Source organism: Chionomys nivalis, chromosome 23, assembly GCF_950005125.1.
Source record: "Chionomys nivalis chromosome 23, mChiNiv1.1, whole genome shotgun sequence".
In the NCBI taxonomy this organism is placed as follows: Eukaryota; Metazoa; Chordata; class Mammalia; order Rodentia; family Cricetidae; genus Chionomys; species Chionomys nivalis.
In genome coordinates this window covers 38,068,872-38,082,269 of record NC_080108.1, presented here as the reverse complement: position 1 = coordinate 38,082,269, position 13,398 = coordinate 38,068,872, and the positions used below count along the sequence as shown (strand labels likewise).

The window sequence follows — 13,398 nt, the reverse complement described above, 5'->3', positions numbered from 1 at the left end:
TGGAAACCACACAGAGAATCTGTATACTGTGTGTTATTATGTTCTCTTTGAATTGTTTGAATGCCAAGGAAGGAATAACAGCTGCTAAAAGATATTTGTTTATAAATGTTGCTGAATTAATCTAAGATAGGTATTTGAAAATACTTTGACTTAAAAATTGAAGTCAAAAGGTATGTTACATTGGAGAAGAGGGTTTGCTTTTGTTTCCACAGGAAATGAGAGACTGTGGATTCATTACAAGTTAAGAAAAATCAGGTTTGATCAAGGAAGACCCCCTTGAGAAATCTCTGATAGGAGCAGATGGTTCAGACGTCTAAGTTCTACATCCAAAACAGATTCAAGACTGCTGCCTCAGATGATCAAGCCTCACAGAATACTCCAGTCATGACTTGATCATAATTCTAAATTTTCTCTAGGTCCCATAAGATTATCAGTGCCCCCAATCAGTAGGACACGCAGCCTGGAAAACTACACCCATGTTCCCCCAAAATGGACTATGGATATTTCCCTTTGTTTAGAATGTTGGTTACAAGTTGTTATAGATAATGGTCAGGAGAAAAGCTAAACAAAGGATTAACAAAAGATTCAGAGTTCTTGTTTTTTTTAAAGGGGGGATTTGCTGTGGGACTATAGTCTTTTATCTTGTCACTTGTATTATTTTTAATAAAATGCTGACTGGCCAGTAGCCAGGCAGAAAGTAGAGGTGGGACAATGAGAACAAGAAAATTCTGGGAAGAGGACGCAGTCCACAATCCTGACCCAACCACAGAAGAAGCAAGATGTGACTGCCTTCCTAAAAAACGTACCAAGCCCTGTGGCTAATATAGACAAGAATAATGGGCCAGTTTAAGATGTAAGAATTAATTAATGAGAAAAGTCTGATCTACTAGGCCGATCAGTTTATGATTAAAGTAGACCTCTGTGTGTTTATTTGGGACTAAACGGTTGTGGGACCTGGTGAGACAGAAACCTCTGTCAATACATATACAATAGAATCTTATAGAAAGAACATTACATTAACCAGACAGTTGGCTCGGTGTTGGAGGAGAATGTGCTCAAGTTTTATCCTCACAGTGCACAGATAGAATCTTCTGGTTCTGCTTAGTTTATACCTTCAGTTCATGTCAATGCCACAGTCAAATCTTGATAGTTTATTCTAAAATAGACTCCAGACCACTTCTCTATCTTTCCAATTCATCTTTCAGGTTCTACCTCTTTTTAATTTTTCCAGCATTCAATGAATTGATCATATTTCTTTACTATGATTGTGAAGTAAGTGTCTGTTTACCATTTTCAAGGACAAAAGCCTTGATTTTAGCTCAAAACACAAGAAAAAAGTTAGCAAAATACATCCCAGAAGTGTGAGCTCCTGCATTGTTCTTATACAGACAGAGCATGTCTCGAGGGAGCTATTCTCTTTAGATTGGAGATGTAAATGATCCTTACATGTAAGTAAATACATATAACTTAAATAAAGTAAGGACCAAACTTACTATATCTAGTTCTGGGAGAATCACAGAGAATAAAATCCTCTGGGAAAAGGCCCAGAGGAAAAACATTTTATACCTTTATGTTCTCAGTTTCAGATTTATGGTTTGAATAAGAACTTTTCCATTTTAAGACTGCTAGCAAAAAAAAGTATTCAATGAAAAATATATAGGGACTACTTGAGAAATTCATTGATAGTACCAAGAAAGTTGGAGAAATTTCTGATTACTTTAAGATTTATAAAAAAAATTGGATTAAAAGAAAACATTTGAAAGCATTTCAATTCCTGGGGCATTTCTGAGAGAAGATAAGTCTGTGAGGCATTGACTCTCAACCTGTCTGACTAAAGGAGGGACTATTTACCATTCTCAACTTTCTGACACCTCAATGGTTTTCTGAAGGTGGCTGGCTGTACGTTCATCCTTCTCAGGTGTGTCCTCCAAAGCCCTCTGAAGAATTCTCTTGAGAGACCGATGATGCCTATGCTGCCTAAAGGAGCCTACAAAGAAGTAAATGATGGGGTTGGCACAGCTGTTCACACAGGACAGGAGAGCAGTAACTCGGTAAAGATAACAGAAGGGAGGACGCGATTGAACTCCAAGCCAGTATATCAGGAACAGGTAAAACCCAAGAGTCAGGCCACAGATGAGGAAGACCACCACTGTGAGTGAGATGGTAACATACAGCCTGGTCAGTTGTTTCCGCTTGGACCCACAGAGGATCTTGGACAGTATGGCCACACTGGACCCAAAGAGAAGTATAAATAAAAAGACAAGAAAGGCAGTTACAATAAAATCAACATTTTTCCACAAATGATGATCAGCCTGATTCAGGAATCCTGAGAAGTACCAATCAAGGATGGCCATCAGAAGGGACAGGACCCAGATTAGGGCGCATATGATAGCTGACATGTTTTTTGGTCGGTGGCAATGGTACCATATGGGCCATAATACAGACACGCAGCGCTCCGTGCTAATAGCACTGAGTATGCTCAGACCTGAGATATAGGGAATGATTGATATGTTGCCTAAGATTTCTTTGCTTAAGTTATGGGCATAGAAGTCATAGAAATCGGCAATCCGTAGCACTGAGTCAATGAAGTGGCAGCAGAGGAAGAAGGAGTCTGCCAAGGCCAGGTTGAAGATGTAGACTGAGATGGTGTTCCCGCGCATGTGGAATCCCAGGAGCCAGAGCACAAGGGTGTTTCCCGCCAATCCAACGAGGGCAATGATGACAGCCAGGAAGTGCAGGGTCGGGATTGGACTGCACTTAGGATTCTCAGGCTGGCTGGTTTTATTCATTGGTGTAGACTCTGTGTTGTGGGATGAGATGTTTGGATCCATGCTCACAAATCTTCCAGTAGTGTCCCTGAGAACATAAACCATATTTGAGCATCTTAATATGGTCCCTTATCCTCAGGACCATGATGTTATGTAGATGTTGTTGTTAGCATTTCTAAATAAATTCATTTATAAATAAAAGGAGAGTAACTTGACTGCAAGTCACCCACAAAGAGCTTAAGAGTTCTGGACTGTGGATTCAAACCCAGAGTTTGTTGGCTCTGCAGCCTGAGTCATTCTTCCTATGCATAATTCAGGACCTCTAAATCACATAGGAGTAATCCATGTTATTCTATGTCATATTAATATATTCTATGAGACAAACTTCTTTATTCAGGGGGCTACACGGACCAAACACTACTCCTTTCTGGATTATATTTTTTTTCTAATGTGAAAAGATTGAGAAAAACACAGAGGTGATCATGACACCCCTATGACTGAGGTGTTCCATCATCCATGGACAATGAATACCATGTTGTAGGGCCACAACCTGCAGCCCTTTTCTAGGACATTTGCCAAGATGACTGGGTCTGCTGATCTAGATAGGGCCCAGAGGGGCAAGTGCTTAAAGAAAAGAATACTTTCTATATTTTTTGAGGTTAGATTTTTGTATATTTTGTATATCACAGTGTGCTATTTCATTTTTTAGGAGCATGTAAATTTAAAAATCACATTTAAAAATTGTGAGTGTGTGCGTATATGCAAATCTTTGTAGAGGTCAGAGATCTCTTCTCTAATCTTGTTTTTCCTGGGGATCGAATTTAGGCCATTAGGTTTGGCAGCAAGTACTTCTACATACTAGGCCATCTCATTGGCCTACATGGTGGCACTAATATTTCTTCAGTGAGCGAAAGAACCAATGAGATTCCTTCTATTAGTAGGTAATTTGGATTAAGTAATAAAATATACATTAAAATGAATAAAAAGAATTAAAAGACACAGACATGCATGCACACACACATATAATTTAGTTATAAAGAAAAATTTCATTCATTGTAATTTCTTTTATAGATAGGTCTGTATATTTTGGAATGTTACATATGCTCAAATAATTGAATGTCTTTGTTATGAGAATTCAGGATAACTTTGGCCAGCTTCTAGAAATATTTGTTTCACACTATGAATCCTGGATTTGGGCTGGGGTTGCATTTGTTCATCAGTGCAGAAGACGAGGTGGTGAGTTAGAGAAGGTTGATGTAATATGATAAGGGGATATGAAAATAAAAATGGAGGAGTACTAAGAGTATGTTGTGGATGTATGATAACATCTAATTCCTGTCTCTCTAAGGATATCTTAAGTAGAGTCCATTTGCTCAGGAAAGCTTTTGTATTAAAATAGTTTATTGAGGGAGAGGCCCCGAGAGGCACATGCAGATACTAAATAGGGAAAAGGATAATTCACATCTGGGGGACTAATATCAGGTCCCAAGAGGAGAGAAACCAAGGTACAAAGTCACAAACACAAAGCCTGCTGCTTCTGGTATGTGGTGAGGTTAAGCACCACGACAGGAGCACACTGTGCAGCAAAGAGGCTCATCTAGTGGAGGGCGGGACACGGAGATGGTGGTGCCTGGGCTAGCTTCCCTCTTCTTCCCATTTTGTTGCATCTGGGTATTCAGCCTTTTGGATGAGACCACCCACATTCCTTCTTGGACTCCCTGTTTTGATGCTTGTCTGCAGTGCCCTCTCAAACACAGTAAGAAGTGTGACTTAGTAATTTTGTAGAATTTTCTTAATCCAGTGAAGTTGTCAGTTATGTTTAATCACTAAAAACCCAAACTATATCAACTTTGCACCCAAACACATCTCCTAAAATAGTTCTGAGTTTCCAAATAAAAACAATAACATGGCCATAATTCTACTTAACACAGATGTCCTGTGTACAACCGAAGATGCAGTATCTACTGCTTTTAATCTCAGCAGTTTTAGAGAACATTGGCAGACAACATTCACAAATATCTTTGGAGACTTAGGCTAATTTCTTAGTTGTTGTTCCCTATAAGATAGTGTAAAAAATCAAATGTATAAACTCCCAACATACAATTGTATAGAGTAAACATTCTAAAACAGAGGACCAGAAGAATGTCAAGAAAATAAGGGTCCAAAGCAAGAAGGAAATCCTCTGGTGTATACATTAAATCTTGTATTTTCATATCTATCAACAAGGTCACATGGCACTGTGATGTGACCTCCAAGGGCTGGGGAATCCCTGCCCTTGTGGATTTTCCAACGGCAGCTCATGTGGCCTTCCTGATGTTCTCTACCTGTGTTCTCTATCTGCAGCAGTTTCCAGCAGATCGCCCATGTTTCTGGCATCTCCAGTTTCCTTGGGTTTTCATTTTGCCTTAAGCTTCATTCTTTCAGCGATTTAATGAATACATTCAATACATGCACATCAAAATACTACCAGATATTTCTGTGGCAGTTTGGAATGCTTTTTATACAATTTATGAACAAATGCAAATGACCCCGGCAGCTAAAATCATATTAAAAGCGAAAAACCAAGTGAGAGGACACACACTAATGCTATGGACGTGGACTTCCCACTAAGTTCCCGTCATCACAGTAGTAGGAGTGGGTGTAACTAGACCAGAGACTAATGTACTTGTTTTGATAATGTGCAAGACAGTCAGTATTTTAGTAGCTGTAATTACATCGTTGCTGTCACAGATAATTAACTTCGCTGTTGTGTGAAGGTAGTTACATACAATGAATAAATGTTTCTTTCTCTTCTTGTTCCCTGTTAGATTTGTTCTTCGTGTTTCTCTTCCCTCATTATCTACCTACCTACACACACACACACACACAAAAACCCCAAACACATCATATATTTCTATATATACTATTATATCTGTGATTTTAATGAGCTGATATTTCAAACTAACCTTGATAGAGGAAAGATTATGGCACTAGTGGAATTCAGACATCTCCATAGTTTCTTAAGAAAAGCTTTTCTTCATCGTTGTCCACCTAAGGCTTGTCGTCTAAGATCTCCTGGAGAGTCAGCTTTGCAGACTGCCACGGTCTCACTGATGCTCTTTCTGGAAGGAGGATTCAAAAGGAAGCAGAAGAAGGCTTGTTGCGGATGATAGTAGATGTGTGCATTGCTAAGGCAACCTTAAATCATAAATTTAATCTGAATATAGGGTGCCAGAAACCATGTTAGATGTCAGGATGCAGAGGAGGAACACCAACACTGTGAACTCAGAGGTCACATGCAACTTGTTCAGTAGCATCTGCTGGGAATCACAGAGAATCCTGTCGAGTAAGGAAGGTTAGACTCAGAGAACACAGCTAACAAAGATACCAGCCATGCAGTAGTGATGAAATGCATCGTGCAACCCCAGTGACAGTCAAAATCTCCAATCAGCAAGCCATACTGGTGCTTTTGCAGCTTGCTCAGCAGCAGAGACATTACCCAGAGCAGGGCTACAGGACTCCTAATGGATGTCTTGCGGTAGCAGTGGCAATACAGATAGGTCATGCATAGACAGGAAATGGTGCTAGTGGTGCTGGGTGTGTTCAGGCCTACAACAGCCTACTACATAGGAACAGATGATCACGAGGAGCAAGTCACCAGGATAGCGGCAGGATAAGATATGTAGGTGAGCTAAACCAGGAAACCTACAATAAAACAGTACAGGGAGAGGAAGATGGTCCTTTCAGGTTTGCAGGCATTGATAAAGAATGTGTTCCTGTGAATTCTGAAGCTTAGGATTTAGAACACTACTGTGTCTCCTGCTGGCCGAAAGAGGACCATGATGAAGACTTGTAGGCTCCTTAGCAGAAGAGCCTTGTAGAAACATCGATGTCTTAGTTAGTTGGTCAAAATCAGTTTTGGGAGGGAAGACTTTATTTCAGTTTGCAACATACAGGTTCCACTCCATCACTGAGGGAAGTCCAGGTAGGAACTCAGAGGAGAAGCCTGGAGTGGTGCTGCTTACTGCCTTGCTCAGAATGACTTGCTCAGCCTGCTGTTTTGTAGCACCCAGGGCCACTGGCCCAGGGGTTGCCTCACTCACAATGGGCTGGGTCCTTCCCCGTCAATCATTAATGGAGAAAATGTTCCACAGACTTGCCCACACACCAATCTGATGGGGTCATTTTTCTGAACTTGGGTTCTCTTTTCCCAAAGAACTCTAGCTTGTATTAGGTTAACATAAAACTAGGCAGCACAAATAGAGAAATGTTCTTAGTTCTAGTCAGTGCTGTAATCTGGGCTTCCCCAATTGAGCTTACTGGAGCCTCCAGTAGTGGTCCTGGGAACCCACCCAAGACATAAGCACCCACAAAGCATGATCTCTCATTCTCAGGACCACCAGGGGAGGAAACAGGCACAAAATTATTTTTAAAAGATGGGATGTCTACATTTTGAATAGTCCCAATTCCTGTTGGCACTATAAGCCTTATTTTCTCTCCTTTATGGACAGAGCATTATTCTCTAGGCTAGACATTAATGCAGACTCTAACAGTCCCTGCCAGACACCAAAGTGTGTCTCCAGAATTTCTTAAGGTAAGAAAAAAAGAGCCTGGGACAGGATTTGAGAAAACAGGATTGCGGACACAGGTATTGCCTTGTCCTTGGCCAAGACATTCTCTCTCAGCTACTGAAACTGAAGATGGCAAAGAAAACTTCCGACCACAGTCGTGACTGCTGATGTAGGGGATGCTTTGAGGATGTAAGGGAGTCTGACTTTTAGGATGGATAGTGCATATGGCTGTCATGTAGTCCTCTGAAGACAGAAACAAACCTATTTCTGAGGGTCTAGCTCTATGTATGACATTCTGTGTTCTTGACATTTGGTCATCAAATGAGTGAGCAGAAGAGGAACATGACAGTAGTGGACTATTTGGGTCACATGCACAAGTAAGCATGAAACACAGTTGTAGGTACTAGGACATTTAAGCAAAGCAAGGTGAATAATATTTTATTCTTCATGACTCTCTTGAACAGCTCTGTGTGTTTAGAGGAATTTCCTGAGTATTACACAGATGGACCCCTCTCCTATGGTCAACTTTGGGCTCACTTCTCGCTCCCTGGTAACCCCTGACAGTAAAACATCACATTTGCCTCCCTAGGACTTGAAATACCACAGAAGAGGTGGAGATATCAGGGTTTTGTTGCCATCCATTATAGGAAAGATGCTTCCTCTTGGTCAAAAGAATGGATTCTAAGTTCTCCCTCTAACCCTGTGTAGAGATATGACATTCATCTGCTCAATAGATTAAAATCCCATACACTTTTATCTTCTCCCTTAAGAGTTGATCAAGCTGTGCTTGTCGGACCCCCGCCAGGAGACTGCTAAGATGGTGGAGGGAATGACAATTCAGTTATCCCTCACACCACCCTTAGCGCAGCCATCTCTGAGCTTGCTTCACATGGTACAGTCAAGCGTATCTGCTTCTCCAAGTGCACTCTAGCTCAGAAAAGCATACTATCCTCCCATGGGACAAAAGCCCAAGCATGCTTTTCCTAACACTCTGGACTCTCTCATTCATCCTTGAAGGCCCCATCCGTCTGTCTTGTGGAGTTTCTTTCCATCTTCTGTTGCTGGGCGTGCCAGCTTTATTAGACCCTAATTCAAGAGGTCTGTTTATTTCCCTCCTCTCTTTCCTGTCTCCATCTTCCTCCTTGTGGGAGCTGCCCAGATTTATAGTTTGCCTACTCTCTTGTTTTGCTCCGAAAGTCTAATAAAATTGCCATTGAGCTGCCTTCTGAGTCTGTTTTTGTAATCTTCTTTTGGGGGGTGGTCTGGCTGTTTTAAAATTCTTTTGTTACTGATTTCTCCTACAAGGACTCATTATGACTTGCCTGGCAGTGTAGGTCTATTTTTGTACACAGATTGTGTATGTCTGGGTAGGCTGGGTTGGGATAGAGTGACAGTTTGGGCTGAATGGCTCAGCAATATAAAGGATAAAGGAAGGAGGGTGAGATCTGAGTGCCAGGAAAAGATGTAGTGGAATTAAAACCAAACAACAAAAGGAAAGACTTAATTGGTGTGATGTGAAGTGAGCCACATGAATGGATTCTGGAATTAAAACCAAACAACAAAAGGAAAGACTTAATTGGTGTGATGTGAAGTGAGCCACATGAATGGATTCCATTCCTCCTCCCAGGAGATCTTTAGTGATACTTCCTTTGCAGAAAAAAAAGCCTTTGTTTGAGAGGAGCCTTTGAAGGGAAGCAAAAGTGAATGACTTAGAATATAAAGAGACAACACACACACACACACACACACACACGCTGCAGAAATAGCAACTGATCTGAAATCAACAGGTATTTTCTCTTTGGGTGCTTTCAACAGTCAAAGAGGTAAGAACTGACATTTTTTCTGAGCCTTTAGAAGATGGCATTGGAGCAGACAGGGTGACTGATTTGCTCTTAACACTGTGGGTGGAGCCCACTGAAGTAGCCTCCCTTGGTGTTATCTCTTCTGCCCAGGCCTACAATCTTAGTATCATAGACTATTTTTAATGCATAGAGGAAAGAAAAGCCTGGGGTTAATTTTTAAGTTAAAACCATGTTTGATGTAAAAATTATGGGTTAAATAAAATATAGCGGAAACAAACTTCAGAGGCAAGGAAAGAAGCTGATTGAAAGGTTGAGTCACCTTTCAACATGAGTAACTAAAAACAGAAACTTTGCTATTCAGAGATAGTAAACACAAGGAAAATAGAACGTACAGCGTGTGGCAGTGGAGAATGGGGTAAAGAGTACGTTCACTTTGCTTGTGCATGCCTGACAGTTACAATGGAAGAGCACCTACAATCAATTACTAGGTGAAGAAAACAGGGAACACACAAAAAAGAAAAGCAAGCCATGAGAATTCTTAAGAGACACTCTAATATACTTTAGTATACCATAGAGATATGGGTAGAAGCCATTTAAGGACAGGCATCTCAGTCCAACCTCTCTCTCCTTCCTCACAGAGGATACGGGACTCCCTCAGAGGACACACCTAGAAAGGAGGTTCCCAAGTGGACACACCCTCCTATTAGGATGTAGAGGCACCAGGAAGTGAACACAGCTTTTTCAAACCAGCCTTAGTTGGCTGGAAGGTGTGGGAACAAAATCAGTGTCTTTGTTGCCTGGACACAGTGTCCTACAGTTTGAACATGTGGCTTTAGAGTCCCTTGGAGACATCACCAGGAGAAAAGAGGGAGGGAGGAGAGAGTTGAGTTTTTGGCTCCCAGCTCTTGATCTGTGAGGCGGTCAGTAGGCAATGGCAGTAACTTTCTGCTTGCATGGCCATCCTTTCCTACAGCAACAGCTAAGTCTTATTCTCTCCTGGGAACTGCTTCTTTCCTGGCTGTGTATAGGGATAAGCACAGCTCCTTACAAGCGCCTGCCTTAAGGTGATTCATTATGTATTGTCTCATGTTGTCGATCAGTGCAAACAGTCAACTCAAGGAGCATTCCTCAAAGATTTCACTTCGGGCTAACATTTTTCTTCTGGCGTCCTCTCAGGTTTCAGATATAAAAAGGAGAATAACATTGAAAAGCAAACAAAACAATGAAGTCTGGTTCATAGCAGTCAGTCTAGGAAGCAAGGTCTGAACATCGTCTTGACCCATTCTTCCCTTTTAATTATTTATTTTTGAGACACAGTCTTTCCATGTACCAAAGGCTCTCCTGCAACTTACTATGTAGCCTAGTCTGACTTAGAGCAAATGTAATATTCCTTCATTCCCCCTCCTACTGAGATTAAGGGAGTGTGCAACCATATCAGCTTTCCCCTTGAAGTGAATGTAAGCTTCATCATTCTGCCTGCAGCAACCTATCTGAATAACAAGAATAAAAGAAATGCCAGTGCTCTTGGTAATCTTATTGTGATCCCCCTTATTCAAGGTTGCCAATCCTGTTATCAGAAGGAAGCCTTATGCCTCCTTACTTTCCCTGAAGAAAGTCCCATGGTCTCTGCATGCAGCTTCTCAGTGTAGAAACAGAAGGATCTGAACATATCCTCAACCAACAAAATTCTTTACAAACCTGGAAACAAATGGATCTTTACACAAATCCTTACCTTTCTTCCAATCTTCTGTCAGGAGTTGGAGAGCTATTTGTCCTGCATACAGAGAGTCTTCTGGGGTTGACGATGCTAGAGCATCCTTTATGCCTGCTAAGAAATGCTCGTAGGAGCTTTAGTAAGAGCTGGTGATCAAGTGAGACTCACTGAGATGCTGAGCAACGCATGTGATAAGGGCTGCCGGTTAGTAAGAGTCCGAACTAATGTGAGACACAATTCTTCACAGAGATATTTCTGGATGACTTCCCAGTTTCCACTCATATATGAGCTTCTCCCATCCCACCTTATGTGGTATCCCCTCATCTCTGTAAGTGAGTGCCATTCTGAAACTTTAATTGCCAATTATGAGCCTAGGCAGTAACAATGGCAGGCAAACTGAGCCGTTGTGAGATTTATAGCTAAAGTATATTATAGTGTCTTTAAAGAATCCCCATGGCTCAACTTCTCTTTTGTGTGTTTTTGTTTTCATCACGTAATAATAATTGACTCGTAGGTGTTCCTTTATTGCTACTGACAGACAAGTGCAAGCAAAGTGGACTTAGCCTTTTTCCCCATCCTCCAGATGCTACACTTGTGTACTTTACTTTGGCATTGTTTTTACTATCTCTGGATGGCAAAGTTATATTTCTGGTTTTAGTTACTCATATTTAAAGATGAATCAACTGAATTTCCTTATTAAGCAGAGTTCAGTTTTCCTAGTGTATACTCTTTTCTCATTCTAATACTGCAATTTATTATTATCTACTTTTGTTCAGTGTAGAGAGTAACATTTATGAGTGTTATCTCCTATGGCTTATTTTCTTGTGCTGTTCTTTATAGTCAGATACAACTATTTACCTTTTAAAATGTCTTTTGAAATTCTGTTTGTTTTAAGTACTTAGGAAATTATTAAATGGATTTCTTCTACATAATACAGATACCAGTCTGTACACTTTGCAAGTTTGCATGTAGAAACTTTAGTCTCTAGTACCTCAGAACACGATGGTATTTTAAGATAGGAACATAAAGAAATGCTTAAGTGAAGATACACCCACCAGCATGTATCCCAGCTCAATATGCCTGAGGATTAACATCTCAAAGTCATTTTCCAGCATGTCTCTCGATTTCCTTTTTCCTGCAGCCATCTCAGTTTTACTTTCAAAATCCGGTTGTGTATCATGATCCTCCAATTGAAGGCAGCTTTGCCAGCAAGGAAAACCAGCACCATGCATCCTGCCCTACAGTTGGTTGGATTCATTATTCTGACCCACAACTGGGAAAGAGCAAACAGGCTCTGAATGTGATTGCTCCATGAGCAGTGTCCCTTCTCCCAAGGTCATTTTGTTCTTGTCTTCTTTCAATGAAAAAAGAAATTCTTTACATAGACTGCTACCCTTCTTGCTACCATAGGCAGCTAGATGATTCCTCTTGCCCAACTGGAAATCATCATCATCATCTTCCTTCTCCTCTTCCTCCTCTGCCTCTTCCTCCTCTTCAGGATCTCTGTGAGTTCGAGGACAGCCTGTTTACAAGAGCTAGTTCCAGGACAGGCTCCAAAGCTAGAGAGAAACCTTGTCTTGAAAAAACAAAAAAAGAAAGGAAAGGAAAAAGAATAAAATCAAACCCAAACAAACAAAAAACTTCATCCCCACCAAGCTATAACCAGATAAAAGAACACACACAAAACTGTGGAGTATATTATTTGTTGGCCAGCTACTCCCAAACATGAGTTCTGTCCTGGAGTGATTGATACACCCAGTGTTATTTCATTGGAGGAAACTGATTTTCTTTTCCCCTGTCCATATAAATGACAGTTCCATTGTTAAACTTTACCCTAGTGGCAAGGTTTATATTCATTCATTCACTCACTTAAAAATATAACAAAATAGAATATAATAAAATACAACAAAAACTACCACATCAAATCAGACAAAACAGACCAACAGAAGGAAAAGGGCCCAAGAGAGGGCACAAGGGTCAGACACCCACGTGTTTCCATGCTCAGAAATACTATAAAAACACTAAGCTAGAAGCCATAATTTAAGTGCAGAGGATTTAGTGCAAACACATGTAGGCCCTGTGTGTGCTGCTTCAGTCTCTGTGAGTTCATAGGAGCCTTGCTCATGTGGACCTGGAGGGCCTTGTTTTCTTGGTGTCCTCTGTCCCCTCTGGCTCTTATGTTTTGTCTGCCTCCTCTTCCGTAGGGCTCCCTGAGCTTTGAAGGGAGGAAACAGATTCTTTTCTGAGGTTCTTTACCTCCTTAGCCCCAGGAAGATGGCTAGGTGTCCAGTGCCAGTCCTGACTTCCCTTCTGTTGACTGGACTTTAAGTCTAATTAGACAGCTTGTGGTTGATACCAATATTGGAGTGCCACTTCTTGCATTTTTTTCTTTTCTTGTCATGCTAATAATTGTGTGGTTCACAGGTAGTATAGCTGGGTAGGACTGCCAATCCTCGCCCTCCTCCCCAATAATTTGAATAGAATTTTCTAAAACTATGGAAGCCAGCCTGCAGAAAAGAGGCTTTCAGGTTAGATGTAGCTTGAATCATAGATGATGTGTTTCT

The 13,398-nt window shown here is 40.9% G+C and overlaps 1 protein-coding gene across 1 annotated transcript; it reads right to left on the bottom strand.

Annotated features, from left to right (window-relative positions):
• Positions 1-1,856: 1,856 nt before the first annotated feature.
• On the bottom strand, positions 1,857-2,831 carry LOC130865564 (mas-related G-protein coupled receptor member X1-like). The gene has a single exon (XM_057756665.1). The coding sequence runs from the start codon at positions 2,829-2,831 to the stop codon at positions 1,857-1,859; it is 975 nt and encodes a 324-aa protein (XP_057612648.1).
• Positions 2,832-13,398: the final 10,567 nt, after the last annotated feature.